Source organism: Lepidochelys kempii, chromosome 11, assembly GCF_965140265.1.
Source record: "Lepidochelys kempii isolate rLepKem1 chromosome 11, rLepKem1.hap2, whole genome shotgun sequence".
Lineage (NCBI taxonomy): Eukaryota > Metazoa > Chordata > Testudines > Cheloniidae > Lepidochelys > Lepidochelys kempii.
The window spans coordinates 31327564-31355454 of NC_133266.1; the positions used below are offsets into that span (position 1 = coordinate 31327564).

Here is a 27891-nt window from a genome sequence, read left to right on the forward strand (position 1 = left end):
CCTGGGCCAGATCAGAAAGGGGCTTTAGAGCCTTCTCCATCAAGTCTAAGGTGAAACTCATGAGCTGTGTGAGTTCTTGGTGGAAACGAGCGACAAATGCTGCATGTCATTGAAACATGTGTCTCACCTAGACGGTCGGGACAGAGCTGGTATTAATTCCTTTTCTGTCAGTGACTAAGGCAGGAGATACAGTTTTGAAGATGGGGAGTCTGGGCATGGTCCCTGACTATGGGGAAGGCGTCTCCAGCCTGGGGAAAGCAAACTACACTAACCTAAAGAACTATTTACAATCTTATTTACAAGTTTTCTGAAAGGATGACACTGGATTCCGACTCAGACCATGCAGAGGTAATAAGGAACTGAGAGGGTGTTGACCCACACTACTACTTATATCCTCAACTCGGGAGCACGAGGAGATCTAATGCGCATATGTGGGACAAAGGACATTGCTTGTTAAAGTCTCCAGACTCAGGAGTATGGTGTCCATGAGTACCCACATGTGTAATGCACAGAGGGACCAACACTTGAAGAACAAACTTCTCACAGCTAGCTAAAAAAAGTTCCATATTTAGTTGAAACTATAAATGTCTTAATTGAAAATTGGTATGAAAAGTTTCATTGTGCTATAGGCGGACAGTTTCGAGACAAACTATTGTGCAATGTGAAAAGGAGTACTTGTGGCACCTTAGAGACTAACCAATTTATTTGAGCATAAGCTTTTGTGAGCTACAGCTCACTTCATCGGATGCATACTGTGTTTCCATAAGCTTTTGTGAGCTACAGCTCACTTCATCGGATGCATACTGTGTTTCCATAAGCTTTTGTGAGCTACAGCTCACTTCATCGGATGCATACTGTGTTTCCACAGTATGCATCCGATGAAGTGAGCTGTAACTCACGAAAGCTTATGCTCAAATAAATTGGTTAGTCTCTAAGGTGCCACAAGTACTCCTTTTCTTTTTGCGAATACAGACTAACACGGCTGTTACTCTGAAACCTATTGTGCAATGTGAAGATATACAGGCACCCCATTAACTACCACCAGTCCTGTTAACCATAGCTATGAATGGCAGTCAGTCAGTCAGTCATACTGAAGCACACATTTTGTTCTCATCTTAATTTCCCTTGTGGACTTGGGTTCGGTTACCTATTGCACAGTTGGTTAAACCACCACCCATCCAACAGAACTCTCATTAGGACAACTGATAATTAGGTTTCCTTTCCACAGTGCTCAGTGTTTAGAAAGAAAAATATGCCATTTCAGATAAAGTTCAGAATCTAAATCTCAACACAAGCTCATTGTTACAGATCAAATCTCAAGGCACTCAAGTGACAAATTGCAACCCTGAGTTTCCAAGTATTGAGAAATAGTCTCTCAATCTTTTTTACTCCCTTTTTAAAAAGTTCACCAATAAAATATTAACCAAAAAAACTGATGATAATTTTATATCCACACAGAGAATTTGTTCACAACAATTTCTTCAATAACATTTTTTCACTTCTCTATTTAACCATCCCTTGTAGCTACCTCAACTCATCTTACTGGAGAGAAGACATACCTTACTTCTAAGGCAATGGTTCTCAACCTATTTACCACTGTGGGCTGCATATGCAGCTCTGTTAGGTGGGCCACATCCACACACTAGATATACTACCTGTATGGCCCTGAGGAAGTCACATGGGCAGTAGCTGTGTGCTGATTGGGCCACAAGCAGCCCACAGGTAGCAAGCTGAGAACCACTGCTATAAGGCCACAACCACATCACTTCATGGTTCAAAAGCCAGCTCTTGAGACACCAAAGCGATCCCTGCTCTATTCTTTAAGAGTGCAATGTGTTTAGCCTGATATACAGCAAGCATACCCCGGAACACATATCACTTCCCTTCTCTATATTGTCCTTTGGGTTCCCTAGAAGTTCTCACTTAAATACCTCAAGGAACTAAACATGTTTGAATGGGCTCCAGCATGGGGAGCAGAGTAGAGTTATCCTCTCAGGACATCAGAACACGTCTTGGCATTAACATTTCAGTATAATAGTTAAAATCATACACAAACCATCTTCAATTTGGAATTCAACAAGGGTTGCTTTTCACCATATCCCATCCGAAGTTGGCGAAAGCACTTTGCACATCAGATATGAGACAACCTAAGTCCTTCAAAGTGGGTGAGAGTTCAGCCTAAGCATCTGGAATACGAACACTTCAGAGGTACAGTATTTTCACGTTGCCCACTTAGTTCAACAGGAAAGCGTGCACTAGAATGGCAGATGCTTTTACTGTTTCCCTACCTCTCTTGAAAAAGCAGAGGTATGAGTCCTAAAAAGAAATCCTCAAATACTCACCATTGCTAACCATACGTCTAGCTACTTCCCAGAGGACTAGTCCAAAAGCCCAGATGTCAACCCTTTTATAAGAGTCAAAGCAGTCCACTTGAATGGTTTCATCTAAGACTTCAGGTGCCATGTAGCGCTTGGTACCCACACGGGGGTTGTTCCCCACATCCAACTGATTAGTGCTTTGGGAATGCATAACTGCAAGACCTGAAACAAAGAAAGCAGAGTTGCTATTAAATCATTTAAAAAAAACAAAACGAACTCTAGTAGCACATGCAGTTAGAGACTTGAACTGTATACAGAAGTTGGTACATATTCCAAGGACCACAGAGGTTTCTTAAAAACAAGCAACAGACAGGGTTCAATTGTCCAAAGAGCAGCTGTGTCAGCTCCAAACTAGCTGCCAAATATCAAAAATAGCCTGTTTGGCCATAGACTTAGACCAACTATCTCTTACAAGATTACTATTAAACATGTGTATTGCACTGTTATAAAATTTTATCATTCCAGGGATTAAGTGTTTGACAGCCACTGGATGTCACCGTTACTCTCTACACGTATAACCAGGCAGCCAGGAATCTTATTTAAAAAGAAAACAATTCTGCCCCGAGTCCAAATGTATTTATGGAACTTTTGGGTAGGCGGATACATCGAAACTGAGGGGGAAGAGAGCTTTCTTTGCAGAGAGAGGAAAAAATACTGCATGACCAATATGTATACTGGAGTAAAAAATAAAGCTGAAAAACAGCAACACATATGTAGGTCAGAAAGTAAACATCATCAAAGGGGCCTGAGATGAGAACCACTCAACCTGGTTTATGCTGATCTCCAAACATTTAAGTAAAGAACATTATGTGAAAGACTAAATTATAGTAAATTTGGAAACACAACCCATTTTACCATGGTAAACAGGCAGTCACTCCAAAGTAAACAGTGACAAGTGCAGGACAACATTAAGCAATAAAACAGAAGACAGACTCTTCCTGACTCCCTTAACAACATCTCATACTTAAATTTAACACAAGCTTATTTAAGACAACTTGATAACGCTTTAACAGCAGACCCATAGAAGATTAAGTCACAGGATTCCTGAATATTCCTTCAAAACACTGTCTTTTTTCCACAGTAACAAGGATTTGGAAAAAAAACATTTTTCTGCTGTTTAAGTGCACTTCCAATCAATTTGGAGTTCCTACAAGAACTTGCACAGAACTTGAAATGTGCAATCTGTTAACCCCTTCACTGGCTAAGGACGATAATACACTAAGTCTTTTAATCAGATAAAGGCACCTCCAGTCCTTAAGTATACATTCCCCCTTTCAGATAGAAAGACAAATTTTACAGAGCAATTTTCCTGACAAACTTTGAACATGTCAGTACTTTGGGGGAATTTGCGGATATAACACTATCCAAACTGGACAAAATACAGGTTTCTCTTATATAAGGTTCAGTTGAATGACAGGTCAAGGGCTTAAGACTCAAGTTAGTGTTTTTCTACACTACAAAATGAGAAAGTGTTGCAACCAGATCCTCAATATGATTTTCTCTGTACTGTAGGTGGTATTTAGAGACCAGATGTTTCACCGTTTTAAGTGAAACTTAAAGTACTTGCCTTCCACTTCAAGAAACCTAGGTGAACCCAAGTGCTACGCAGGGTCTCAATTAGTGCCAGACTACTGATTTTGACAGGAAACATTTAAAGGAAAGATGGGAAGAGTTGGAACTGATGCAGCTTCTTGGTTTTGGACAAGAAAAAAAGTCTTATTTTACATCACTATTGGGATCATTAATGGCTTCCATACAGATATTCCATACTAAACATTGCTTGAGTAGTTATGTTATAACCTCCTCAATTTCCTTAGCATTTTTGCATCTTCTCTAGGAAGGTCAGTACTTGTTTCAAAACAGTGACATTCACTGCACTATTCTGTGTCCTGTACTATATGCAAGTCTTCTGCTCTCTTCTACAAAGCTATTGCAATGATTCATTGTGTATGTGGATTGCTTTTATAGTTCTCCCAAACTAACTACAAACTACAATTTTCCTAAATCCAGTAACTTGAATACAGACATTCATTAAAGTGAAGCCACCACATACACACTTGGGTTTCTTTATTAAAAAATGGATTATCTATACAGAAAGTATGAGGCTGTTTGCTACAATTGTAAAAAACCTGCAAGCTAGGTATTTCATTACCTAGTTCCAAAACATTCAAAGCTTTAATTTCAAAGGACTTTCCTCCCTAAACTTCTAGTTCATGTCCAGCCTAGATTAGTAGCAACTGAAACTTGTTACCATCAAACTGCCATTTGGCAATGAATTTATTAGTTCCCCATCCAGATCTTAGAGGACAGGCGTAACCAGCAGAAAACGAGCACTCTTGAAGACACTTTCATCAGGAAAGATAAGGACTGAACAACAATGAAGAAGTGATCCCGCCAGCGACACCAACGTAGGGAAGACTGCACAAATATCGTCTCTGCTACAACTGTTCTATAAACAGAGCTGCTCAGCTTTGAGACAGTTTTCAGAGTTTTTCAGTCACACTGAAAAATGAGAGCAAGGGTGTGTGTGTACACAATTACATGTACACAATTTTTACTCTTGGGAAAATTCTGTGCAACTGCGACATGCAGAAAAGTTTCCGCCCCTCACACAGAATCCCTTTGCTTCCTTGCAGAAAATGGTTTCTGTGGGGAAGCAAAGAGAAGCTGCACCAGTACTCACTCACCCCTCCCCAGCAGCTCAGACTGTTCAGGCAGCAGGGGGAAGAGGTAAAATCACAGAGCAGCTGGGGCTGGGTCAGATCAAGCCCCAGAAAACGTCCACAGCTGAAGAAAGTTTGCACCATTTTGGGGTTGGGGGGAGAGAGGGAGGAGAGAAAGGTGTTTTGGCTGCATGGGAGTTGGGCAGACAGGGGGAGCAGCTCCCTGTACAGTGACACTCCCCCCCAACCCCCTCCTGTATCAGGAGCCCCCTGCACCCAGAGCCTCCCCATTGAACCCCCCCCTCCCCAAGCCCTCACCCTGCTGAGCCTCACCCCTGGCATTAGGAGCCCTCCATACTTGGACCTCCACCACATTGAGCCCCAACCAGCTGCACCTTAACCCCCCCAGCACCCCCACCCACCCACTGAGTCCTAACCACCTTCACCATGCCTCCCCTTGCAGGATCCTATTCCCCTGGCACCCAGACCCCCATACCAAACCCCTGTGCATCCAGATTCCCCTCTGCACCCAGACCCCACACCAGGCTGCCCACACCCAGACTGCACCACACAGAACCTTGGTACTTCTGAGGGAATTCTGCACCAAAAATAAAATAAATAAATAAATTAAAAAAGACATTTAACTTCTGCAAAGTTCTGCATATTTTAATTGCCAAAATAACACAATATCATCACACCATTTTCAATTATTTGCGGACAAGAATTTTGAAATAAATTACCAAAATAACTGAAAATGGTGTGATGATATCGTGTTTATTTTGGCAATTAAAATATGCAGAACTTTGCAGAATTTTAAAATATTGTGCACAGAATATTTTAATTTTTTGGCACAAAATTCCCTCAGGAGCAAATTTTTCTTTTAGTTTATACAATTAAGGAATTTCTTAACTGGATGCACTGGCAGATCCAGAGCAGTGACTTGGATGGTAATACAATGCATAACCACTTGGTTCTTAACTGCACTTCTCTAGCCATCAGAAGCTACACTTCACTACAGTTCTATCTACACACACTGTTGCTAAAAAGGTAGGCACAGAGAGAGACATCAGTGTTGGAAAGGAGAGGAATGGAAGAAAAATCAGATCAGAAGAAAATGAAGACAGGCCAACCATGCACAAAAGGACTCAATACAACCTGTAGAGGAAACCCCTGTTTTGGTTAATCCCCATTAGAGATAACGAAGGAAGAAGAGTGCTCCATAAATAGGTGGCCAAGATTTTCATATTCAAAAAGGCCATTTATTTTTCCCACTGGCAAAGTTAGTCGAACAGCAGCAAATACTTCTGCTCCTACCTGTGTAACATACACCCCTCTACTATACCACTGAGGTCTCCAGATACCACTGCAAAAAGGTTTCATTTCACTTCTGTGGTGCTGACTCAATAGTGAAATAAATGCTGCCCCCTTCTGGTGATGATTAAGTATCAGCTTAAAAATGAACTCTACAAAACAGAATTTAAAGATGTGTATTACTTATTTCACTAAATAAAATATCCATTTCCTGTTTGAGATTCCCTCTGTGGACTCTGAGGAGCTGTCCCCTCAGCAGAGATACAGCTAGATTGTTACTTATTATGGGAGCACCTGCATTTATGCTGAACACCATTTACGTGGGATACGGTCAGATCTCAATGTGTGTCACAGTCATAAGACCCAGTGATGTTAATGGGAATTATGCACAAAGAAAATCTCAGAATCAAGTCACACAATGTTTTTAAATCCAGCCAATTATTTCCTTACATTCAACATGTCTTAAAACAACTAGTCTATCACTTTTTTCTTCCCTTTGCACAGATAACAGAAGCATCGCACCATAATGCCTTGTACATTAACCAGTCATGTTGCTTTAATCATCCCTCTGCATCCCCCGGCCTAGAAATTGTATTTAATTTTTTTTAAAAATACAAGTAACTCAATAAAAGCTTGGTTCTGTGCTCACTATCAATGGTGAAAGTCCCACTGACTTCAGGGAATGCTGGATCAGGCCTATAGGTGCCAGGGAGTTAAGTGTTATATTTTGTACAATAAGTTTTACAGGCAAAAATTTAGTAGGATTTTAAGATTTAAGTAAAAACATTTGGAACAATAAGTGCATTATTAGTAAGAGCCCAGTTCAACCCAACTCCCACTGACTCCAAATCAGAGTTGGATCAAGCCCTAAATTGCCCCCCTTTCCTTTTGAAATGGAAGACTGGAAAAAGTTCATTAATTTAACATTTAGAGAGGGAAAAAAAGTTAATTGGATCCTAAATATTATCCATAAAGCCTCTAAAATGCTATAGACTAGACATTATTAATGAAACTGTGAAGTGTTATTTATTGATGAAGCCTGCTCTGAGAATGATCCAAAATGTAACATCTGTTTCTGAAATCAGAAGTGGTACTAAGTTTATTCAGCTGGATAAGTACCTTGTAAGTGCCCCCTAGTGGCTGCCTTAACTTCCAAGAAAGTTACAAATTGCTCAAAGTACCTTAAAATTTATCTACTATATTTGGTTAGTTATGGAACATACAGTTTGTGTTGTTTGGAAACTGAAACTCACCTAAATCTGCTATGCAGCACTGCCCATTTTTTTTAACAAGGATATTTTTGCTCTTCAAGTCCCGATGGGAAATGGCAGGCTTCCCCTGGGTCCCAAATATCTCTATGTGCAAGTGTGCAAGGCCACTGGCTATGGACAGGACTATTCGTAGGCAGCTGACAGTGTCTAACGTAGTGAGCTGTAGATAGTCGTACAGAGATCCCATTTCATGATAGTGTGTAATTAACCACAACTGGGTGCTAGAGTTTCTAGAAGTCATATCTGACGCAATAAAACCTGAGAGGAGAAAAGCAAAGAGACAACAAAATTAGCATACACAAATGTCAAGTCTACATCAAGAGGTAAAATATCATCAACTTATAATTTAAAACTGAACCGAAATATAATCATACTTGTGAAAGGCCACTGTGTAGATGATAAATACTAAGATTAGGGAGCAGTCTTAAATTGCATAAAATGCAACTAAAATATATTCACAAAAATGCATCATACCTTCATTTGAATGACTACAACAAGATAAAATTGCAAGTTACGGGTCAAAACCAAACAAGCTTCTTAACAACTAAAATCCACAGTTTAAAATTTCATGTTAAACAATGTCCTTTATTTGGATGTTGGTTAATTAAGCAAATCAGTTTTAAATACGAATTATTAAACTGTTTCCCAATAATTAAAATAACTCAGTATTTGCCTTCTACTGTAATGAAAACCAAGTCACTATACAGAATTAGTTTTGGCAATCTAAATAAAGTGAATACTCCTAGCTCTAGCCACCTTGAACTCAATTAAAAAATATAACATACAATACATGCTCACCCCCACCAATCAGCCTGACCCGAAATGCAGCCATAATCGAACGAACCAACTGATACCACATTCCACTTCAAAGCCCCATCATTCACTCTGTATCTTAAACCTTCCCCAAATGCCTGCGAGAACAGGCAAGCCCTGCAAAATGCATTTGAGGTCCAATGATTTGAGCTATTTTGGGTCACAGTGAGGAATGAAATCAGAATTGAGTGGCCTGCCAGCAACTTTCTTCACCTTAAGGAAGGGAGCTCCAGTTTGAGCATCACTGCAACTCCAACACCGTGGCATTGGGAGAGAAGCAGTCCCTCAAATAGGCAGGTCACAGGCCATCTAAATCTTTATTGGTCAAAAACAACACACTCTACTTGAGGCCAACAAGCAGCCAGAGCAGATCACAGAAAATGGGTGTTCCAGGTGAGCTATTGTGCTCACGAAGCAATGTAACAAAGTTCCTCCTCTGCCTTGGTGGGTCCTGCTCTTATTGGCGGACTTTCTTGCCTCAGAGGTTCACGGCAGCCCACAGTTTGGCCACTTTTGTGGCTCAAATCTGCCACTCACTCAGTTAGCCTCATCACTGGCCAGCATGGGGAAAAGAAGAACAATCCCTGCAGTCTCTGCTGATCCACCTAGTGGATCGGGGAACAGGCCAGAGACCTTCCCCTCTGGTGGAACCCACAGTCCAAGTCAACTCCTCTGGTATCAAGTAGGGAGTTGGGGGGGATAGAGAGATGGGGGGAAACCGGGCCCACCCTCTACTCCGGGTTCCAGCCCAGGGCCCTGTGGATTGCAGCTGTCTACAGTGGCTCCTGTAACAGCTGGATGACAGCTACAACTCCCTGGGCTACTTCCCCATGGCCTCCTCCCAACACCTTCTTTATTCTCACCACAAGACCTTCCTCCTGATGCCTGGTAATGCTTGTACTTCTCAGTTTTCCAATCGTATGCCTTCTCACTCTCAACTTCTTGCGCCTCTTGCTCCCAGCTCCTCGCACGCACACCACAAACTGAAGTGAGCTCCTTTTTAAACCCAGGTGCCCTGATTAGCCTGCCTTAAATGATTCTAGCAGCTTCTTGATTGGCTGCAGGTGTTCCAATCAGCCTGTCTTAATTGTCTCCAGAAGGCTCCTGATTGTTCTGGAACCTTCCCTGTTACCTTACCTAGGGAAAAGGGACCTACTTAACCTGGGCCTAATATATCTGCCTTCTATCATCCCTAGCAAGAAACTGCACAACAAGATAGCTGGGTATGTCACCCATCTGATGAAGCGTATTCAGAGGGGGACTGTCAGAGGTATCTCCATCAAACTGCAGGAAGAGGAGAGAGAGGAGGGATAACTATGTCTCTGAGCTCTCTGCCCTTGACCAGGAGATCACTGAAGCTGACCCAGATACTAAGGAAATGCTGAAGCTGCTGGACTTTGGCAGTCTGTCCAACCTGCTGGTCACGCAGCCCACTGTGGGAATGAACTTCAAAAACACCAAGAGGAGCTATCTGAATCCGTTGCTGTGCTGTCACTTTTCCAATAAATGTGGGAAACAAAAACAAAAACAAACAAAAAAATCACTCTCCTGTAGCCTTCTGGCATGACCCTGTCACAGCAAGCAGCCATATTTTGCACCAGTTTAATGATCAGATTTAAGATGTATCCCCATGTAGAGTGCTATAATATCCTACTTTGAATGACAAAGGCATTAACATGAGTGAAGTCCCTCCGAAAAGAAAAAAACACACCTTCCTGGCCAAGTATATATATGGGGGGTTGGGGAAGGCAAGCAGAGAGTAACAATAACTACTTTATACTCTGTGAGCAACTCTTGGTCTAATCATATCATGAGCACATAGTAGCCAGGGAGTACACCCTCAAATCAAGATATTTCCTTAAAGCTACCATCACCACCTTGGCTTTGGTCTCCTCTGGGCTAAGCAACAAACAGCTTGCTCTCCAGTAGCTGGAAATGCCACTTGGGAATTGCTGAAGCAAAACAAATTAGAAGATCCTCCCTGAGGCTGCATCAAGCTGCTCTAGGCACCAAACCCAAGATGCTCTAAATTGCATCCACAGGATTGGTGGACAAAAGAAGGTGGCCGATTGCCAAGTGAAATTTAGCAAGACCTAGTCAAGCATCTTTAGTCAGATCACTTTTCCCCCTACCAAACACTGGATGACAACAGCTATTATGCAAGGTACCTCAGAGGTAGAGCGAGGTGGAAAGACAACAACTAACTATGGCTGGATTTCTTGATCCTTTCTAGAAAGTAAATTGAGAACAATTTATTTTGTAAACAGAGAACCAAGACCCCCAGAGGTGTCCTAGATCAAAATCAAACCCAAGATCCAGAGGTGAAAGAGAGGGAGCTGCTCTTGTATTTACTGTACAGTCTACAAATTAGTGACCTGAATAGTTTTGGTCAAAGCAATAGAAGTTTGTTTCTATTCACTTGGGAATAAAGTTGTTTCTTTTAAATAAAAGCCCACCGGGATAAAGCACAGGGCACACCCAAACAAAACAAATGCACTTCCCACCCTTCCCCCCACACACACACTTTTCCCTTTAAAATTCTAATTTCTTGTCAATATGATGACATTTGACATTGTGCCTTAAAAAAAAAAAAATCCAAGGAATAACCAGCAAATTTCACAGTAATCTGGTAAGACTGACATGATTTTACTCAGTCAAACAGCAGAACATTGGGAAAGGGTAATATTTCAGCCAACTCAGTACACTCTCAGGAAGAGAAGCTCAAGATTTCACATTTCTGGAGGCCACAATATTATTTTTGTAAAAGCAGAGGAAACTGTTTCAGGAAACATTTGACAAACATCTTGGAGGCTGATCCATGGAGCCAGAAGGGCATTCTCTAACAGGAAAGGAACAAGAAAGAGCCTTCATAAAATAACTTAAAGTGAGACAGGTTATGGGTAAGGGAAAAGTCACCGAGTAGTAAACAGACTACTGCTTTTCATTTTTCAGAATGATGCACCAGTGAAAAGGCAGAGACTAGGAAAGAAAAAGTACTACCTAAATTAAAAAAATGCAACTGTGGTTCAATACATTCAAGTGTAACAAAATTAGAGAAGAAAAAGCATTTTCTTAGGCTTCTAGCTCCAAACAGAGAGTGTGTTGCAACAGGTACAGTTGAGAGAGAGAGAAAGTGATACAGGGTCTCAGTATTCAATATCGTTAGGAAAGAATGGGTACATATTTATATACAGGAAAAATGGGCTACTTCATAAAGGACAACTCTAATTAAAGTCTGACTTTAAAGCAGATTTATTAAGTTCATACAACACAAGATCCCTACAAAAAAAGTTAAGAGCATGAAAGGAAAACTAACAACTCAGAGGTCAGAAGCTGTTTCATAGCAATGGTCATAAGGATATGAAACATCTGATCGTGTGCCAGAGCTTGAACCAAAAAGACAGGCGTTTCTCAAATACACATGAGGAGGGAAGATAGTAGCAATAGCAGGAAAATCAGCAAGGAAACAGAAGCGCAGCTGATTGTCAGGCCATGGCAAGTAGCCTGTTTGCAACTGTAATCCTAAAACCAGTGAAGTTTTAGCATGTTTTAAGGTGCAAAGGTAGAAACATTTTATTTAAGTGAGCAAGGAGAGGCAGAACCAACCTGTTCTGTTCACAATCATCTTCATTAATCTCTCAGTACCATGATATAACCAGACCAGCTCATGATCTCCTCCCTGCATTAGTGCAAGCTCTTGTGTTGCTGATAGAGTTTGTAGGCTTAGTAAACGTTAATTTCAAATGCCATTTACACCAAGAATATAAAGGTATTTTTAAGAACTGGTAAATCCCAATTACCTCACCCCTGACATACTTTACCCAGACACCACGAAAATATTTCCTAAAGTTTGGTACTACATCTTCGTAGTAACGTCTTTTTCCTTACATAGGCAACTCATTTCTGTGAACTCCATAAAGTCTAAAGGAATCCTTATACTCAAATCTAAAAAGCACATTAAGTATGCAACAGTAAAAACAGAGTTTTTCCCCTCTTTCTTCCTACCCCATTACGCCTACATAGATTAAAACAACATTGGGCCTGGATCCAATACAACGACATTGGGCAGCTGTCTCACAACTCTCAAAATTGTCTGGTTCTCGCCTTTGGTCACACTGCAACGTGTGTGTGTGCGTGTGTGTGTAAAACTACCCCCCCCCCCCATGGGGAATAGCGACACACACACCCTCCCACAGGCTGAGGGAGTACTACAGACCCAGGCTGCACACCACCTTTCTTTTTCCTGACAGCAATCAGCTGACAGCCACACTGCCTGCTTCTCACTAGCTTGTTTTTGCATTAAGGCAATGACACTCTGATCATGGGCCTTTGATTTCAAGGATCAGCCTATAAATCCCTCCCTTATTCCCATAAGGGTGTCTCCCCTCCATTTTCCTAAAAGCATGTACCAAACCCTGGATTTTGAGGGGCACTTAGAAAATTGAGGCGCACGCAACATTACTGTTCACAGTTAACGCAGTTTCCTAGTATCCCTGCTTTAGTATAATGGTTGTGATTGTTCTACTTACCTAAAATATTTTCATGCCGCAGTAACACAGTGTTGTACAATTCAGTTTCCCTGAACCAGGATTTTTCATCTCGTGAAGAAAAGATCTTCACTGCAACATTTTCTCCTTGCCACTGACCCCTCCAGACCTCTCCATATCGGCCTTTTCCTGACAAAAAGCAAAACGGTATTTTGACCAACATTGTTCATTAGTGTCAGTGAATTAGAAGTTAGCATAAATAGATCTCAAGTCAATCCAGTCTAAATAAAACAATATAGAAAGATAACAAGCTGCACTGCCTGCAGCTCCTTGCTCTCTCTGAAATGCTACTTTAACAAATTAAATGCACAAGCCTACATTAAACACAACATAAAGACTGCAAAGGTAAACACATGCACCCCAATCCATAACTAGGATGCCTATGCACTCCAGCGATATAAATAAATAAATAAATCCCTGCTGAGCGCCAGGCCCACCCTCCCATCCCCTCTATTTCAGGGACTCCCAGGAACTCCACCCACCCATTTGCTCATGCCTTGGTCTCTGTGTCTTCCATCCCATTGTTCCCATTCTCCACCCTCCAACGTGACAGGGTATGTGGGTCCCCATATTCCTCTCCCAATCCCTCCTCTGGGTCCCCACTTTGCCTTCCCATCTCAATCATTTCTACACCTCTGTGTCCCAGCCCCCACCAAATCTCCATTCCCCCAACTCTAGGTCCCTGTTTCCATGTCCACGCACTCAGCTCCTCACCCCACTGGGTCCCTGCTTCCCCAGTCACCACCAGTCTCTAGTACTGAGTGTAGAGATTTGCTCACATTGTCTGCTCATGACAATGCATTAGCAGTAGAGTGCCACACAGCAGAGCCCAAGTGGTAAAATGTTCTGATAGTTCTAGTTTTCACTATTGTATAGTGATTTACATGATCTAAACAAGTCAGCCTCAATTTCAGTGCAATGTATTGCTGCCCCAACGTTCAAGGGTTGGGGGGAGGGGTGGGGGGTTGGCACATCGATTCAACAACAGGTGTAATCAAGTGTAAAGAGATATCAGACCCTGATGTTGCAGTGCTGTCACACAGAAGGGATTTCCTGCCCACGGGCTTTCACTGGCAGTGCTATTTAGCCTTCCTATCTAAACACTGCCAACTTGAGCTAACTTAAGAGCAGGCTCAGTTCCAAACACACATGGGACGTTACTATCTGCAGACCAGAGACCATGTAAGATCATCATGTGTATCCTAACACTCCTGGTTAATACAAACTGAAGAAAAAAACCTCACATGTGCTTTTGACACAAGTATGAATGTTTGTCACTACTTAATACATTCCATACCAAGGACAGACAGACAGCAGCACTAATATCATTAAGGCTAGTCAACACACTCATACTGATTTAAGTGTTTTGGCTGGGGTATGATTTTTCCTTTATTTTTCTTGAAAGAAAAAACAAAATTAGTACAACTATCAGTGTAGATTGTGATCCAGAGGAATAAGCTATACTGACAAAAGCACATTTTATACTGGTGCAACTACATCCACACTAGGGAGTTTGTAACTGGTTTCAAGCAAACAGATAAAGAGCTGTACAAAATCCTGTGTTTAGACCAGCAGACCTATGGTAGCAGACGAGATAACTGACTGATGCTGGAGGCCTGTAGCTAGCCTATCTTGAGTTCCATGAGGAACACACCTAGGTTATCATCAATGGATCTCCACTGGGCAGTTATAGAACACGAAAGCCTAATGTGGCTGTAGATAACTGAACTTACTCTTCCCAGCCTGAGCCAATGAGCACAGAAATAGAAGAAAGGACCCAGCAACTATTACCAGCATAGGAAAATGACCTTATATTCTTGCTCCAATAAAGTAAAATCTAAACAAAAAGGTGGAGGAAACAGATTCATTCAGAGATTCATAGAATTTAAGGCCAAAAGGGGACATCATGAACATCTCATCTGACCTACTGCATAGGCAGGCCACCCAATTTCCTGGTTTCTTTCTTTGCAAGAGAGAAAAAAAAGAGGCACATGGATTTATTTCCTTTTCCTAGTGTTTAAAAATAAAAACATTAAGTCACTTTATGGAAAGAGAATTTTTTCCTTCTCCAACTTGTTATTTTAAAAGGATATAATTGCTTATGTCTTGAGTTAAAATGCAAACACATTGTAGAGGTAAATGTTTTTCAACAATGAAAAAAAAGATCATCTTGTTACCTTCCTTCAAAAAGAAGAGTGCTGGGTGGCAAGAAGGGAGGGCTCTGAGTTTCTACAGAGAATTCCTTCCCAGGTGTCTGGCTGTTGCCAACACGCTCCAGGTCCAAGTGACTGCCATATTTGGGGTTGGGAAGGAATTTTGCACAAAGTCAGACTGGCAGAGGCCCTGGGGGTTTTCATCTTCCTGTGTAGCATGGGTCATTTGCAGGTTTAAGCTAGTGTAAATGGTGGACTCTCTGTAACTTGAAGTCTTTAAATTATGATTTGAGGACTTCAGAAACTTAGTCAGAGGTTAGGGGTCTGTTACAGGAGTGGATGGGTGAGGTTCTGTGGCCTTCAATATGCAGTAGGTAAGACTAGATGATCCCTTCTCACCATACAGTCTAGGAGTCTAAAGAAAATCTTCACAATACTTGTAATAATGCACCTGGGTACACTATAATTAGCTACATTCTCATGCAATTTGTTTTTACCCCTTAACTATAATTCAATTTTAAACTTTTAGTTATCTGAACACCCACCGAGTAAGCTGTATTCTTCATATCTAGATGCTTTCAAACACCATATATTCATATTTTAAAAAAGGATTTAAATGTCCCCTTCAAATTTAGCTTATTTGGCTTGTTTTGCTGATCACTTTGAAAGCTATATTTGACCTCTCTCCTTTCTAGCTTTAGCTGATAGAGCTATGCAGATATTGGACCACAGAGCACACACTATGCAAAAGGTGAAAGTATTTTTCATCAAACTTTCCCCAAAAAATTTCATCCACTGGCAGAAGCATGGAGAACTCCACTTAATAGAAGTTATTTGAAAACATTTTGAGTACTGAGAAGAGAAAGAGGCTGTTTGAATGGAGGTTAGAGCTCAACCTCAAGTGGTACCAGGACTTGATATTAGATATACAAACAAGAGAGTTTTACTAACCTACACACTCTAAGAGCGTAATCTGACGAGCCACTGTTCTTTGTACCAGGAAAGGAAGACCAGAACCACTTCCAGATGTACAGGAATGGTCCAATAAGTCCTATTTAAAAGGGGAGAGGAAACATTTGAGAAACGTAGAGTACGTAGATTTTTTATCCAAATACAATGTACATGTTCCCACTTGTTCACACAATATTGATCTTAAGGATTATTAGGGTAGCACCCTGAAACCTGATTAGCATCAGGACCACATTGTGCTAGACATGGTGCAGATAGGCAAACACCCTGCCCTGAGGAGTTTACAGTCTTAGACCAGAAGCTATAAATAGAGGCTGGGGAAAAAAGATACAAATTTTACATATACAGTCATTTTCTATTGCAACCCACTGTCAGAAGTTTTCTTCACACAACGCAAGAGAAAAGAGGCCTCTCAAGTCTGTTCCTACTTTTTAGTTAGCAATTGTACCTGCCACAACACCATTTTCCTCCAAATATTTTTTTTTGTAATGAAAAAGTGATTGACATTTACTGCTCCTACAACTGCCCTTGGGAGTTTGTTTGCTGAATGGTGGCTACTCTGTAATGAAATTCTACCTAAATTATTTTAACATTCTGCGCTGCCTTTGCTTAGCTTGTGCCCCCTCAATCCTATATTTGTCGATCTCAAATGACCTTATATCCGCTTTATTCTTTGTGTTAGAACTTTCTGTGCCTCACAGGAGGATTTCCTTCCAAATGATAGAGGTTTCATTTCTTTGACCTTTCCAAATTTAAGACCCTTCAACTCCCTATATGATTATGGGAAAGTAAAAATACAGCTACAGACTAACACGGCTACCACTCTGAATCAGCAAAAAGAATGAGGAGTACTTGTGGCTCCTTAGAGACTAATAAATTTGTTAGTCTCTAAGGTGTCACAAGTACTCCTCATTCTTTTTGCTAAAAATGCAGTGTTTTAAAAATCTACATAAGCTTTTGCTTTACCTTTTCAAATTGCAGTATTAGCATATTCTTTTCATAAAAGGTTACCAGAATTGCACACTGCTGTAAATGTGGCCTTGCTAATCACAGAGACAGGAGTTTACCCCTAATAGTTGATACATCACCATTTAAAAAAAACACTAAAAATAAAAATTTGCTTTAAGAATCCCTAAAGGGAATCTTACATTTTTAAAGAGATCTTTAGAACTTAAAACTTTTCATTTACCAGTCAAAACTAAAGAAAGATTAAATTTCAATAGAAATGAAAAACCTGAAAGAGGAAAATATACACCTGCTGTAGAAGTTTGTTTTCTTCCATTCTTCCAAGACCTGGTCCACATTCAGATTTTGTACTGGTTTAACTTTCCAGTTCAGGAGTTGATTTTTTGTTGAAATAGTTACACAGCAGTACGACCCCTCTTAGAGTAGATGCAGTTATACCAGTGCAATCCTTCCCATATAGGAATAAGTTATCCTTTCTTCTAGAAAAACTGAGTCCACGCTAGGGGGTTGCACCACTTTAACTATGAGGTATCGTTAGAGCTGTACAACTTGTGAGAGTAGATAAGTCAAGCTCTAGCACAAAGGCGCCAGTTCAACAGAACCGTTCCTATTCAACAAAGCACTTAAAAACACGTTGAAGGCCTACTAATTTTAAATGGAATTTAAGCCACAGGGACCAAAGCAAGCATCACAGTTGTTCTTGCACATTAAAACCCAAGATCTGTTTGTTATTAAAAACCTGTGAGTATTCCACAGGGTGGCAGCACGTGAACATTCCAAAATGAGACTTTTTGAATGTCAGTTTTCTAAGTAAACTACACTTTAAAAAAAAAAAAATAGGGATGGGATGCAGGGGAGTGGCTGCATTTTTTGTCATCAACAAAAGCTCACATGCTCAAAACCTATTACTCGCCCATCTGTCACACCGCTACTTATTTATTTAACACACACATGAGGGACAGAATTAGTCTTCTAGAAAACAGCATGTGATCCACAAGCGCTGACTTTCCAAAGTGCCGGGGGTGCTCGACCCCCAGCTCTGCTCCAGGCTCCGCCCCCACTCCACCCCCTCCCCAAAGGCCTCACCCCACCTCTTCCCACCCAATTCTGGCCCCTCCCCCGAGCATGCCGCATCATCGCTCCTCCCCGCTTTCCCCCAGAGCCTCTTGTGTGCCACGAAACAGCTGATCATGGCCAGCGGGAGCCATGGGGAGGAAGGGGGAGGTTCTGATCTGCGGGGCCCCCGGAGGGAGCTGATGGGGGGCTGTCAGTGAATGCTCAGCACCTAAGTTCCCTCTAAGCTGCGCGGCTGCCTATTAATCCCTGCGCAGGGGCTCAGAGCTGCGGTGAGGAGAAATGCCTTTCCCCCTGCATGGACCTGCCCCGGCCGGGGGAGAGCCCCTTCTCTCCCCACTGTCCCCAGCACGGACCTACCCTGGACCTGCCGCGGCCTGGCCCAGGCCTGCCAGAGCTGCAGGGGAGGAAAGCCCCTCCCTCAGCCCAGCCGCATTGGAACTGCTGCAGTCAGGGAGAGGTGCCTCTCCCACGGCCCCGAGCTGCTGTGGTGAGAGAGAGAGAGAGGGCTAGAGGGAGTCCTCTCCCCACTGCAGCTGGGGGCAGCCTGTACCCCCAAACCCCTAATCCCCAGCCCCATCCCAGAGCCCACACCCCAACCCTCTGCCCCAGCCCTGAGCCACCTCCCACACCCTGAACCTGTCATCCCCAGCCCCACCCCAAAGCCTGCACCCCCAGCCAGAGCCCTCACCACCACTACCCCAGCCCAGAGCCCCCTCCCACAGTCCAAACCCCTTGGCCCCACCCCCACTACATGCATTTTGTTATGTGCACCAATACAAAGGGGATATGTGGCACAACAAAATTCATTCCACACGTGGATGTAAAAATGTAGAGGGAACACTGCTCAGCACCCACCATTTTCTTACCTCCACGTTGATGCTCCAGCCCCGGAGCACCCATGGAGTCTGTGCCTAAGGTGTGATCAGGTTATTAAAAGACAATAATAATTAGGGTTGGAAGGATTAGATGAGCGGTTCTCAAACTGGGTCACAAACCCATTTTAATGGGGTGGCCAGGGCTGACATTAGACTTGCTGGGGCCCTGGGACCCTTGGGCATTTGCTTTGCCCCCCCCCCCACTCCCTTCGCCTGGGGCAGTGGGACTCGGGTGGGCTCAATCTTCAGTCCCCCCTCCTGGGGTTGTGTAGTAATTTTCTGTCAGAAGGGGGTCATGGTGCAATGAAGTTTGAGAACCCCTGGATTAGATTAACTGGTATCAGCAAACATTGACTAACACACACACACCCCAAAAAAATCAATCAATAATAGTAGAAATTTACAAATAGGCAAAGAAAGAAAAAAGCTGCTTGAGCATTGGAGTCAAAATTCAGAAATTTAGACTTTTGCATGAGGCTCTGTAAATGGGACTAGCGAGTGAATGGTAAAGACAGGTGTGATTTCTTGATTTAAGGATTATTTACTTTGTATATTTTGACATGTGATATTGACAATCTGTGTTTTAGCATTTTATAAAGCTTTAACTTTTTGAATCTCAACACCTACTGTCAAATAATTGTCTGACCCTCCCTTCCAATAATTGCGTATAACGATGACAATTTTAATGCTTTAAAATGAAAACCAATATTGTCAGTTTAAATTATTAAAAACTGAATTCTGCCAAACCTAATACATACACACAAGGGGGCTGAATAAAAGTTGCACATGACAACCTTCACTCTGGCATTTCCTAACTTCTGTAGTGCTTGACTTCTCAAGCTGACATTCTTTTGACGTAGGAAATTATATTTATAAAAAAATCTAAATATAAAAAAAATAATTTGATCATGTGGAGCCATACTGACCCCCATATGGGTCAAGTGCAAGGTTGGGCTCAGTTGATCCACAGTTCTACCACTTGAGCTAACTGATACCTGGTAGCAGTAGGAGACTATTAGCTTCTATGTGGACCTGCCATTAGAGGGAGATGGAAACACTCTACCAGTGGATTTCACACCTATTTGTGAGACAACAAACAAATATGGAGACTCAGGAACAACAGGTTTTATTCCAGGTTCTGTTGGGGAGGGTTCTCTAGTTTGGAGAGCTTTCTGGCCCTTATCCTCCCTCTTCTCCACAGATCCTATCCTCTTCCCCACCCCAGTTCTTATCTCCCACCTCACTGCCTTCTACCCCCATTTGCTCCTATCTCTGGGCTTGTCTACACTTACATTTTATAGCGCTCTAATTTGGTGGCTCCAGGGTGTAAAAATCACCCCCGAGCGCAGCAAGTCTGAGCGCTTTAAAGCACTAGTATAGACAGGCTCCGAGCCGCGCTCCCTGTGCTCAGAGCTAATTCCCTCATGGAGGTGGATTACCAGGAGCGCTGGGAGAGCTCTCTCCTGGCACTCGCACGCGACCACACTCGCACTGCAAAGCGCTGCCACGAGAGGGCCCCTGCGACAGCGCTTTGAAGTTTCCAGTGCAGCCATGCCCTCTGTCTCCTATGCCAGCACCTGACTCGGGGGTGGGTGGGGGAAGGGGAGAGGAGAGGACAGAACAGGTACCAAGAATGGCCAATAGATGTGGTTTTTACAGGGCAGAGCTGAAGCAGAGCATTATGGGGAAGCTTCAAATGCCACAGCTTGTGCCACACCTGTTCTACAGCCAGGAAAACTTTAGTAAGTTTGTCTTGAGTATTTCAAGCTACAGGACAGGAGGCAAGTTTAGCTCTTCCTCTCAACAAGCTCTAGATGAGCTGCTCCCCCTTAGCTGGAAGTCTCACCTCTTCCACCAGCCTCTAGCTCAACATTGAGTCATTCTGAGATACAGACTAGATTCTCTCCTGCACTAGGATGCCCTCCAGATTTTTGCTACCTACTCCTAACTTGGTTTCTGTGCTGCAGGGTAGGCACAAGGTAGGGATGCCTGACAGTAAAAAGAGGCAGGATTGGCTCTTTGGGTTCGAACCTGCTCCTCCTCCCAATCAAGGAATCTGCCTGACAATGGTGCCATTTGGTGGTCACCTCACAAACCTAGGAAAATGTTTAGCCAAGTAACAACTTTCCTGAAGGTCAGGTTTCTGAGTCCATCAACCCAGCACCAATCCACAAGAACAGGTTTTAGAAGCATCTCACTTTATAATCTCCAACTTGTTTAAATGCAAGCATCATTTCACAGCTCCCGGAGTAGGGATTTCCACACTTGACCGTTCCCAAGCATCTTTGCTTTACTAAACCGAACAACTAGGCCTGCATGGTATCCACCAACTTTCAGGCAAAGAGAAGTGGGCAGAAATTCTTGAAGCAGTCAGCAATGCTCCATTAGTTGGAGATGGGGCACCTTAAAAAAAAAAAAAAAAAAAAAAGCATACAACTACCAACTTATTTCTCTCCACCTACAAAAGCCAAGTGTCCATCTTCTGCCAGTCCAGGGGAGAAAAGCCAAACAGAGTAGGTCTCCCAAAATACAGAAAGGAAATACTAGGTCGAAGTACATATTAATCTTAATATTCTGGTGTTCTTCAGCTGTTTCCTCTCTCAAGTCATTCTTTAAACCTTTCCATAGCTTTTAACATTCAGGTTGTAATGCCAACACCGAGGAAAAGTTAGTTTGTTTGTTACCTTGTAATACATGTAAAAAACCTAAGATTTTTTTTTTAAATCAGAAAAAGTAATTTATCTTCTTTGTATTTATCTTTAGAAATTTCAGGTATATCAAATCTTGTCTTCCCAGTTGCGATCACTCTCTCAGGCTTCAAGTTGTTGGCGTTGTTTGAATATTTAAACAGAAAGAACTTTCCAAATGAGGTGGGTGTTTGTTTTTTGTTTAAGAGGAGACTGAGTAAATGTTGACAAAAATTAATACAAAAAATAAAGCAGGATTACAATTAACCTGCTTACCACAAAGTCCCCCCTCCCTCTCATTTACTAAGGTTTCAGCCTCTTCTCCGGTCCAAAAAAAAAAAAAAAAAATCTTACTCATTCTCCAGTTATCCAGAAATTCTTCAGCAAACATAGGGGAGACAAGCTGTGAAATTCCTAAATAAATATGATTGTGGAGCCATTAAAAAAACATCCCCACCCAACTACCTTTCAAGACAGTTATACATCATGGACACAAATGCATATTTGCTCTTTTCATGTGAAGCTTAAAAGGTACAACACCCTTGTAAGGCAACCTGAGTTACTCTCCTGTCACACCACATCTAGAAAGGTTTGTTGGTATTGCTGCACCAGCAAACTCTCGTGGTGTAGATGCAAATTATACCAGCAAAAAAGTGCTTATACCAGTTCGCTGAGCAAAATATTCTATTCCAGTCAAAGCTCTTTTATCCCAGTGTATCTGTATATATACACACACAGACTTTTGCTGATATAGAAATGTCGCTCCTCGTCTAGCCCCCCAAAAATACCCCCCCCAACATTGCTATACCAGCACAAGTTTCTAGTGTAGACCTGACCAGAGAAAGAAATTGAGACAGAGGTTAAGCAATTCCTACCATATACAAAAGATTACTTACTGCCAACGTACTGTCTCCAACATTTGATGCAATGAGTCCCTCAATTGTGCCATACTCTGCATCCCTAGCATTGAGCCTTTCCATGTGGTTTTGCTGTATTTTTCGAATAATCAGCACAGCTAGCGTTGAAAATATTATCAGCATGATCACCGGAGCCAGTATAACAATGACTAGCATTTCCATGCTGTAACCCACAGCTTCTCCCTGGAGGGTTTGCCCTTGGTAAGAAAACAGGAAAGAGAAAGGAGGTTAAGAACTCCCACAGATAGTAGTTTAAAGACAAAAGAAATTATGCTTACATTTTCATTTGTAGTCAACTGAACTAAATACCGACACAGGACAGTCCAAGCTACTTCATATAAGTTTACATTCACAGCCCACCGCCACCAGTACCAAATCTTTTATGGCAATCCCATCCATGGTAAAATCCAGTCAAGTTTTTGAAATTCAGAATCACAGCTGGCTTCAGAGAGCTTTCTCAAAGTCAGTAACCCAGAGTCAAAACTTACTGTTTTGTTCACCTCAGTCCCCAATATTCAGCAGCAATCAGTGACACCCTGATCATGCAGCTTGCAGACCCCAACCACACCCATTTTCAGTCCCCTCTGGTTCAAGTGGCAAAAGACTTATGCCCAAACCTTAGTTTGCACTAGGTGAAAACAACATTAACAGGCAAACGCCCAACTCGAGACTTATTATAAAATAGCTATTTTAAAATTAACCTTTCACCTTTAGTAGGCAATTGTGCTGTGATATTCATGTTGCACAAATATCCCTGACAGCACTCGACAGCTTGGTCAGGAGACGGGGGTGTTTTGCATGTCATTTTCCCCTGTTCATAGACTTGGAAGCAGCCTTTCTGGTAAACTTTAGTGCCATCATTTATGCTCAGGGAGGCAAAGCACTGCTGGCCCTGGCAGCGATCTCCATTCCCACAGGACATGCCTTCACACACACACTCATAGTGGACCATATTTAGCTTCGGCTCATCATCTGCAGAGGGGGAGAATTGAGGGGACATCAGCATATGCTCTTATTTAATTTCAGTTACATGCAGAAGATATAGCGTCTACTGAATTAAACAACAGCTAACTCACTTTCTGTTTAAGAAGGAAGTCATCTGAATAGAAATTAGTGCTAGTCACACTAAGTGGGACCTAAAGATGTCAACAGACCCAATTTATTAAGATGTCCATTTATGAGCAACTAGTTTGTACCTGCATTTCCACTTCAAAGCACCCCATTTGAATAAATACCCATTTTTAATGTCCAAATATATATTTTTCACAGCCTGCAGGGGGTACATACATAGCTGAAAGCCACAACTTAGACAGGAGCTTTTTGATTTGGACCTTGAATCATCAGTGTACAAAAAGAAAAAGCAAGGGAGGTGGTGAAGAAGATGGGAGCATTAGAAACCGATCAAACCATGCCTCCTCGTTCTGCTTTCCTTCTTACGTTGTTTATAAAACTTCCCCCTCACTTATTTAAAATGATAGAGAAAAATCCCTATATGTTCAAGAGTCTCACTGTTAAAAAAAAAGAAGAAAAAAAAAAAAGAGTTACTGTGTAAACATGGAGGCCCATGATCTCATCCTTACAGAGTCACTTTCCAGAATTGCCTTTTAAAATCCAGCAGTGCTGGAATGCTGCTCCTGTTCACTCCAGACATTGGCCATCCAAGGAAAGACAACACTCAAGTCTAGGTAGTTATTTAAAAAAAAGACACAAGAAAGCATTGGGAAGGAGAGACGCAACTGCTGAAGAACATTTCTTCCAATGACTCTGACAGAGTTACTTTAACTACATTTAGAAAAATAAGTTATTGACTTATTCTCCTTGTGAAAGCAGCACCAAGCCTGTTTGTGATGAAGCCATGATGGTAGTATTGGGGTGTTTTGGCATAATACACAGCATACATCATGGTGGGCAGGAATAACTAAGAAAAGACAATTTTGGAGAGTTGGTGAAGGAGGGTATAATTTTTATGCTATGGCCCACCATTATGTACATATCTACGTATACTCATTCACATTCATTTGTGTTAATTCATCTCATATTTACATTCTCTTTCCCACTTTTCTATGTACACCAGAGAAATTTCTAAGCAGAAGCATGGTAGATGCTCCCAAAATATCTACTGACGATATGACATGTTCCTATCACTACCGTCTGCCAACTGAAAATAAGGAACCCTCAGTTTGGGGTTTTTTGGCACTAAAATCAAAATTAGGATTTTCATTTTTGTATCACAAATGGAAAAGCAATAGCTACTCCAAATCTCGAGTCTTCAAATCACTGCCCTCAAGAATGTACAAACAGGCATGCCTTTTTAAAGAACAACATTGCCCTATCAAACAAATTACGCTAATTGTGTGTGGCACTTTGTTTCTTAAAAGGAGAAGATGTTAGCAGATTTCTGGAGTCAGTATCACATGGAATAAAATCTGGTAAGAACTGTAAAACTTAAAGCCAAGGATGAGGTTAAGGGTTCAAGTGTCTGGTGAGGATTCTACTCAGCCAGAACCAAACATTCACATGTCACACATGTCTTCTTAGGGCTTGGCTACACTTGCGAGTTAGAGCACATTAAAGGAGCCCTAGCTCACTACCCGTCCACCCTGACTCCGCGGCTAGAGTGCTCCTGGTACTCCACCTTGGTGAGTGGAATAACGTTTTGTTCGCCCCTGCTGGAGCGCTGTGGCACCAGTGTGAACAGCCTGGTCTGTTACTGTGCTCTGATCGGCCTCCGGAAGTGTCCCACAATGCCTGTTCTAGCCACTCTGGGCACCACTTTGAACTCAACTGCGCTGCCCTCAGGTAGCTGACTGTCAGACCTGCCCTTTAAATTCTCTGGGAATTTTAAAAATCCCTTCCTGTTTGCTCAGCCAGGAGTGGAGTGCTCTCAGTGAATCTCCAGCGCCAGGCGATCGCCAGTATGGAGCAACGGCAAGATGCTGGACCTCATCAGTGTTTGGGGGGAGGAAGCTGTCCAGTCCCAGCTGCGCGCCAACCATAGGAATTACGATACATTCAGGCAGATATCAAGGGACATGATGGAAAGGGGCCATGACTGGGACGCACTGCAGTGCAGGATTACAGTGAAGGAGCTGCAGAATACCTACCGTAAAGTGCGCCAGGCAAACCGCCGCTCCGGTGCTGCCCCTGCGACCTGCCGTGCCTACAAAGAGCTGGACGTGATACTTGGGGGCGACCCTACCTCCACTTTGAGTACCACCATGGACACTTCAGAGCCCAGTTCAACAAGGCAAGAGGAGGAGCACCAAAGCGGGAGCGAGGGTGCTGAGGCAGAGGAAGACATCCCTAGGTCAAAGGTCTCAGCCAGAACTTGGGCAATGCGCTTGCACAGGTTTCTCGGGAGAGCCACTGTGGTACTTTTCCCAGTAAGGTTAATTTGTCCGCGCCGCTGTGCCGTGAGGGGCAGGGGGACCATTGCTGCACACAGGTAAGCTGCGTATGGGCCAGGGCGGAAGCCACATTGCAGCAGAAGATCCTCCCTTGCTTCCCAGGTCAACCTCAGCAACAAGATATCTTCCAGAATGAACTCCTGTGGAAAATGTGGGGACAGTGTTCAGTATAGGGGCCCCCTGCCGCTGTTGGCTCTCCCCAAAGCACAGAAACCCAGAGAACAGTACAGCCGTAAACCAATCAGTCATGCTTGACCCTGTGCTTACTCACCATTTTGAGGCTCCCGTTGGTTGTGTACGCTCGCTTTGGGACGGGCAAATTATGCTATTGTGTAGACTGTTCTTGCCCTTAAGTATGGGGGAATCATTGCTCTGCCTGTGCAGTGAAAAATGCTGCCTCTGTTAAGTGTTGCATTTTGCCTTTAGAGACGCAACCTTGAGATCTCAGCCGTCCCTGGCCGAAAGACTTCAAAAATCAGAAAGAGGCCACGTAGATGCAAGAAAAACATGTTACATGAAGTAATGCAGCATTCAAGTAATGAAAAATTGAAAAGTGCGGGAGTGGCAGGACAGTGAAAGGAGGATCCGCCAGCAGAATGAGGAGTGCCGGCACAAAAGGGCGGTGCTCCGGCAGCAAAGCATGGAGCGGCTGATAAGCATAATGGAGCGCCAGGCGGATTCTATCCATAGCCATGCAGGCGGAGCACTACCGCCCCCACCCCTGCAGCCCTTGTCCCAAAACTCTTTCCCTTGTGCCCCCATGTCACCTCCAACCCACTTTCCCCAACATCCGGGTTCTTATCGCCACCAGCTGCCCCCAACACCTGTAACTTCACCACCTAGCCCTGAAAACTATGACCCTTACCCACTGTACTCAACCCCCATCACCACGCAGTATAGCCATCCTGAAGTACAGCACTCCAGACAGGAAGGCTGAGTATAACAGGACATACACAAATCTGTGATTGTACCATTCCGCACCCACCCCCTTGCCCTTTCTGTTTCCCAAGCAGTTGTGTTTCTTTTCAATAAATGAATTTTCTTTTCAATAAATGGATTTTTTGGCTTTGAAAACATTCTTTATTATTGCATAAACTAAAAGATACCTTAGCCCAGGAAAGAAACAGGCACTGCAAGTCAGCGTAGCAAACACAGATTCCTACTAACACTGGAACCACCGCATTTCACTGTGCAGGGCAGCAGACATTACTCATGGCTTTCAGCCTCAAATTGCTCCCTCAAGGCATCCCTAATACTCTAATAGCCCTGCTCTCTGGCTGCTCAAATTCAGCCTCCAGGTGCTGAACCTCCGAGTTCCATGCCTGAATGAATCGTTCACCCTTCCTTTCACAAATGTTATGGAGGCTACAGCAAGCGGATATAACCGTGAGGATGCGGTCTTCGGCCAGGTCCAGCTTCCCATACAGAGAGTGCCAGTGGCCCTTTAAACCGCCAAAAAGCACACTCCACAGTCATTCTGCACTGGCTCAGCCTGTTGTTGAACCTCTGCTTGCTGCTGTCAAGGTTCCCTGTGTAGGGTTTCATGAACCACAGCATTAAAGGGTAAGCGGGGTCTCCAAGGATTACGATGGACGTTTCAACTTCCCCTACGGTTTGGGATCTGGTTTGGGAAAAAAGTCCCAGCTTGTAGCTTCCTCAACAGGCCAGTGTTCCGAAAGATGCGTGTGTCATGCATCTTTCCGGGCCATCCTGCGTTAATGTCAATGAAACACCAATGGTGATCCACAAGCACCTGGAGAACCAGAGAGAAACACCCCTTCCGATTAACATACTTGGAGGCTCGGTGGGCTGGTGCCAGAATTGGAATATGTGCATCATCTATCGCGCCTCCGCAGT

At 42.9% G+C, this 27891-nt stretch overlaps 1 protein-coding gene across 5 annotated transcripts in view; it reads right to left on the reverse strand.

Annotated features, from left to right (window-relative positions):
• The window catches only part of ACVR1 (activin A receptor type 1), a 136084-nt gene that overhangs the window by 26941 nt on the left and 81252 nt on the right, over positions 1-27891 (reverse strand). For all 5 annotated transcript variants that reach the window (XM_073305528.1, XM_073305527.1, XM_073305526.1 and 2 more), the window contains 6 exons: positions 23336-23599; positions 22607-22824; positions 16088-16187; positions 12966-13112; positions 7606-7881; positions 2343-2540 (listed from right to left, as the gene is read on the reverse strand). In XM_073305528.1, the coding sequence (XP_073161629.1) occupies positions 2343-2540; positions 7606-7881; positions 12966-13112; positions 16088-16187; positions 22607-22824; positions 23336-23599 (1203 nt within the window). The remainder of the gene's footprint in view (positions 1-2342; positions 2541-7605; positions 7882-12965; positions 13113-16087; positions 16188-22606; positions 22825-23335; positions 23600-27891) is intronic.